This window comes from Condylura cristata, unplaced genomic scaffold (assembly GCF_000260355.1).
Source record: "Condylura cristata isolate star-nosed mole 26May11 unplaced genomic scaffold, ConCri1.0 scaffold00012, whole genome shotgun sequence".
Lineage (NCBI taxonomy): Eukaryota > Metazoa > Chordata > Mammalia > Eulipotyphla > Talpidae > Condylura > Condylura cristata.
Genome location: NW_004567113.1, coordinates 15,083,789 through 15,089,195, shown reverse-complemented (window position 1 = coordinate 15,089,195; position 5,407 = coordinate 15,083,789). Strand labels below are relative to the sequence as shown.

Here is a 5,407-nt window from a genome sequence, read left to right as displayed (position 1 = left end):
TGTCTGTGAAATCAGTTTAATAAGAAGAGTAACTACAGCAGAATTAGAGTTGGTGTTGTATAATGTATTAATTCCCAAGAAAGATTGGTAAAATATTAAATTCCAAAATAAAAGCTCCTTCTCCTGCTCTCCTCCCCATGCAAAAAGAGGACAATCATGTTTTGGAGGATAGATTTAGACTTTAAGCAGTTAACTTAAAGTGGCCTACACTAACATATAATGTTATATACAATGCTATAATGCAATTTTACTTCAATTAATTAAAAAAAAAGTCAAACAAAACCAAGACAGAACAAATTGTTAAAAGTGATGTCAGCTGCCATGTAGGATTACTTCAAATTATTTTTTTTAAGTGTACAATTTTGTTCTAAAGAACATCTATAGTAAAACCATTACTTTCCAGTTTCCTCAGGAACTTTGCCCTTTAAAAAAGGCAACTTCAATAAGGAAAGGCTTATCATTGTGAGTTTATTGAAATGGTTAATAAATAAGAAAATAAGTAAACTTGGAAAGCAAGCACTGTGGCCAAAAGAAGTCTTTCAAAATGTCGGTCCTTTGGGGAAATTTCTGAATCCTACCTCATTCAAACATTAGCAATCATTTTCCTTTGATTTATAAATGGACAAATACTTTGACACAACCATCGAATGGATTTTGCTGTTGGTCTTGACGGCAAGATCATTCCAGGGATTTTTGAAATACTCTCCTTGCAAAAAAATGGATATTCAGTTTAACTGAGAACTAATCTTGATATTTGTCTTAACATAACATTGCTTTGAGATTAGAACAGCCGAGCTATACAACTTTGCCTACAGTCCTGAGCAGTTTCATCATTTCAAATTTTGAATTGCGATTTGTCTCTCTCCCGTGACTGCCCTACTTCAGCTAAGTCTGAATCGCTGATTGGTGTCAGGCTGGAACTTGGAGCCGGTAATTGGAGACTCTGTTCCCGGTAGTTAAACGGAAGCTTAAGCTAAGTAACAAGACCTGGGGGCGGGATTAACGCCCAGAACGCAACACCGGTTCCCAACTGATTGGAAGGAATGTAGTGGGTGGAACCTCTTGCCCTCGTGCGTCTGTTGCTAGGGACGCTTTGCCCAGGGCAACTGCTATGGATGTGGAAGAGGGTTTGACAGCTGTGGACAATATAGTAACTCAATTCAATACCTATGAAGACTTCCTCGACTCGCAGATCACTACGGTAGATTTGTACTACCTGGAGGTAAGGGGAGAGGCGCCTCAGTGGCCACCTCCTCCGCGCCCTCTGCTTGTCGGGAGCCCTGTCGTTTCTCCTTGGGGTGTCCGCCCCCTAGTGGTGAAACTCGCCGGCCTCTGGTCCGGCGATTTCCCCAAAGCCGCGCCAAAAGTGGCGGAGGTGGACCCTGGGGTCCAGGGCCCGCCTCATTCCCTACAGAATTTAAGACCCTCAGGTCACCCAGGGTAGAAACGTGAATCTGCATTCACGTAGGCTGAGGTCGTGAACTTCTCTGTGTTGGTGTGACTTGCTTCTCCCCACCCACTCCTCATCCAGGGATCCCTAAGCTCCCTGTTGTCTGTAACTCATGTCTGACACCTTTCTCTTTCATCTCCCAGTTTGTGTTAAAGAACATAAGGTAGTATATTTCTAGGGCACGCAGCAACACCAACTTGGCTTTCTTGTTGCGTTGGGCATTTGCAACCATAAGCTTCCACCCCGAGCTTGTTGATTCAGAAAGCCCTTTAGTTACAGGAACCACTACCAGGCGTTGTGCAGGCAATGATCATAGCTAATCTTGGTAGGAGAAATAGAAAGAAAAAAAAAAGCAACAACTCATTACAGCAAAATCAAACTAATGGGATTGGTTGTCAATCAGAAGTTGTTTGATCTTGACACATAATTTCATCTTTCTGGAATAGTCTGTTGAAAAATCCACACATTATTTCCAACATAGCTTCAGCCTTTTAAAATAAGACTTTTGATGCTGTATACAGAAATGTTTAAAGTTATGAAAGTGAATATTATACTCTGCATCACTGAAATGAAGGGGAAAAACTGAGCTGCTAAACAGTGTTTCTATCCAAGTTTTGAATGCTTAAATAAACAAGAGTGTAGCGTAGATAATAAGTACCTTGACAGAATAAAATCATCTAGCCCCACCTAAAAAAAAAAAAAACACAGCAAGCTTGAACTTAATATAATTAAGAATAGTTGAAGTACATTGTATGGAAAACAATCCAACTTTTTTTTTTTTAAGATTTATTTATACATACAGAACTGGGGTGTAGGCCAGAGGTGAAGGGACGGTGAGAGGACTCACCAGAGACAGAGTGGGGAGCAGAACAGGCTGACTGAAGTATACTGCTGAGGGGAGCAGCAGGCGGGTCAGGAGAGGTCTGCTGCACCATGTGGTCACCTCTGGGACGTGGGGATCGAACTCATGCGGAGGGCCCCAACTTTATTATTATTTTTTTAAGATTTATTTATGCATACAGAACTGAGATACAAGCCAGAGGTGCAGGGGCAGTGAGAGGTTCCACCAGAGACAGAGTGGGGAGCAGAACGACAAAGTACACTGCTGAGGGGAGCAGCTGAAGGGTCAGGAGAGGTCTGCTCTGCCATGTGGATCACCTCCGGGGCTGGGGATCAAATCTCACTGAGGTGGCTGCGGCTAGCTTGCAGTACTGCATCCTAACCCGTTGTACCACCAGAGAGCGCCCCATTTTGATTTTTTTTTAAAAGGCATTGTTTTTTATGTGAGTTATGAACTAAATCATAAACGTTGATTCGGAGTGAGCAGTTAATACTTCTCTTTCATTTATTAGAACTTTGATGGTCTCCAAATGGAAAATGGTGACTATATTTGCAGGAATGATAAATTTGCTTTTGAACATCTAATTGGTTAGGCTTAGTCTTAATGTAATTTTCTGGAAAATGAAATGTAATTTTTTTTGAATATTCACATTATTGTATTCAGTAATGAATATTTAGCTCTGAAACTGATATTCTCAAATTCTTTCTGTGGATGAAAGTTAACTTTTAGATTGCACAGAGACAAATAGAAAAAGAAAAAAAAAAAAAAGACCTCAACACAGCAAAATAGAGTTAACGGGATTGGCTGTCAATGCCAATTTGACCGTGCGTTGTTTGACCGTGATTCGCATTTTCATTAGAAAAGTTAGCACGGCCCCCATGGTGAACAGGTTTTATGGATCATGGATCACACTTTGTGAGATAGTCCAGATTCTTTATTTTCTTTCATCAATACCTGATTTTGCTTTGAGTGGAACAAAATTTAATTGGTAAATGAGAGCATATTAAAGTTAAAAGAGACTAGAGTTATGTTTAGCGTTCTAATTTTCTATTATTGTGTTTTTTTTTAAAAAAAGATTTATTTGTGCATACAGAACTGGGGTACAGGCCAGAGACTCAGGGGTGGCAAAAGACTTCACCAGAGACAGAGTGGGGAGCAGAACAGGCAGTTGGACGAAGTACATTGCTGAGGGTAACAGCAGGCGGGTCAGGAGAGGTCCGCCACACCATGTGGTCACCTCCGGGGCAGGTGGGAATCGAACTCATGCGGAAGTGGTTTCAGCTTCTTAGTGCAGTGCTTTACCCACTGCGCCACCAGGGAGGGCCTATTACTGTGTTTTTAACCAATTTGGAACTCCATTTATTCATACATATATTTAAGGGATTGTACTAGATTACATTCAAGCTTCCTTATGTTTACAAAATTGAGTTATCTGTACATCTATCTACCCATCAAGCATCCATGTACTCACCCAGCTCTCTTTAAAAAGGAATTTACTGTAGTAGAGATTGCCTTAACTGCTAGGAAAGTAGGTAAGAATCTATCCTCGATTTGACCTTAGCACTTAACTTTAGTATAGTGCTTACAAGTCAAAGTTTGATTTATTCAGCCAACATATATAAATATTTATGATTTTCTGGCAATTCTTTATTGTGTAGTATATTCTTATATTGCCAAAACTTTTCAATTAATTTCAATACAGTTAGTACCATGCAAAATAACTATTATCTTTTCTGTACTCATTGTCCACCCTTCACCCTCATCTGTACCCCTAAGCAGGGTCCTCTGTGATCATTAGCCAGGCTCTTTTGACTTCGGATTTGTGTTAGCTGATAAGAGATCGGAGGCCTGGGAGAGAATGTTTAGAGAATTTATCCCTGTCAACTTTCTCCTGGCTGGGGTTGGACGTGGTTACATTCCTCAGGTTTGCCTGGCTTCTTATTCCACCGGTTACAGCAATGTTTCCAGGTGCTGGCAGCACTCCCTGTTCTAGGAACTGTGTGATGGTGCGAATGAGTTCCCACTGTTACTAGCTAAGGAATGCTTCACCTTTCTCTCATGTTGGTTTCCATAATCCTACTCATATTTTTGTAAATAGTGCTTCCATTCTGTTTAATCCGTTCTTTTGAGTTTGCCAAATATTTTCCTGCCATAGCCCGGAACTCTGTGTAAACATTTAACATTTCAGAATACTAAAGCATTCAATTATTGAATGAATATAATAACCATTTGCTTTTTATATGATACTTGATTAGGAAGGAAGGGAAAAAGGAGAATCAAAAATGAAGATGGACACCAGGTAATCAATTGATTAGATAGAAAGAAGGTAGATAGTTAAGGAGAATAAAAGAAGCTCTTCACTGTCCATTATGCTTGGTTCATTTTATAGATACCTATAAAATATCAAAATAAATTTATTTACTTAGTGTAGAAGAGTTGGGGTGTAGGCCAGAGGTACAAGGTGTGACAAGATTCACCAGAGAAAAAGAGACAGGGGGGGGGCCGAATAGGCAGACTTACTGAAATATACTGCTGAGGGGAGCAGCAGGTGAGGCAGGAGAGGTCTACTGTGCCATGTGGGTCAGCTCCCTGGCCGAAAATTGAACTCAGGGTGTATCAGTGGTAGTGCTGAGTCTAAATCCCTGGGTCACTAGGGAAGGCCTAAAATAAATTTATAACAGCATCTACAATCAGTTTATAGCTGCTAATCCAAATAACAATATTTGTTCTGGGAATGAGTACCATCTAATTTCATTAAACCAATATACAAATACTTGAAAAGTTGTGACAAAATTATTGTGCTCTGATTTCCCATGTTCTTTCTTAGTGGTTCTTTCATGATAAATAAACATAGTAACTCCATTTTACTGACTACCTGTGACCATAAGAGGTAAAAGTGTTGTTGAATACTTTTCTCAGGTCAAGAATCAAAGGGTGTTCTGAGAATTATTTTGAGGTTTCATTGACTAATGGATCCCAATCATTGTTAAATACTGTAGAGGTTAAAAACATGGAAGTTTAAAAAAAATATTTTTAAAAGATTTATTTATTTATGCATACAGAACTGGGGTACAGGCCAGAGGTGCAGGGGCAGTGAGAGGGTTCACCAGAGACAG

The 5,407-nt window shown here is 39.9% G+C and overlaps 1 protein-coding gene across 2 annotated transcripts in view; it reads left to right on the top strand.

Annotated features, from left to right (window-relative positions):
- The first annotated feature begins 1,069 nt into the window (after positions 1 to 1,069).
- The window catches only part of LOC101626479 (chromosome unknown open reading frame, human C4orf22), a 467,695-nt gene continuing 463,357 nt past the window's right edge, over positions 1,070 to 5,407 (top strand). Inside the window, exon 1 of one of the 2 annotated variants that reach the window (XM_004681184.1) lies at positions 1,070 to 1,222. In XM_004681184.1, coding sequence (XP_004681241.1) covers positions 1,112 to 1,222 — 111 coding nt within the window. In that variant the 5' untranslated portion in view covers positions 1,070 to 1,111. The remainder of the gene's footprint in view (positions 1,223 to 5,407) is intronic. The other variant, XM_004681185.1, reaches the window with a different exon arrangement.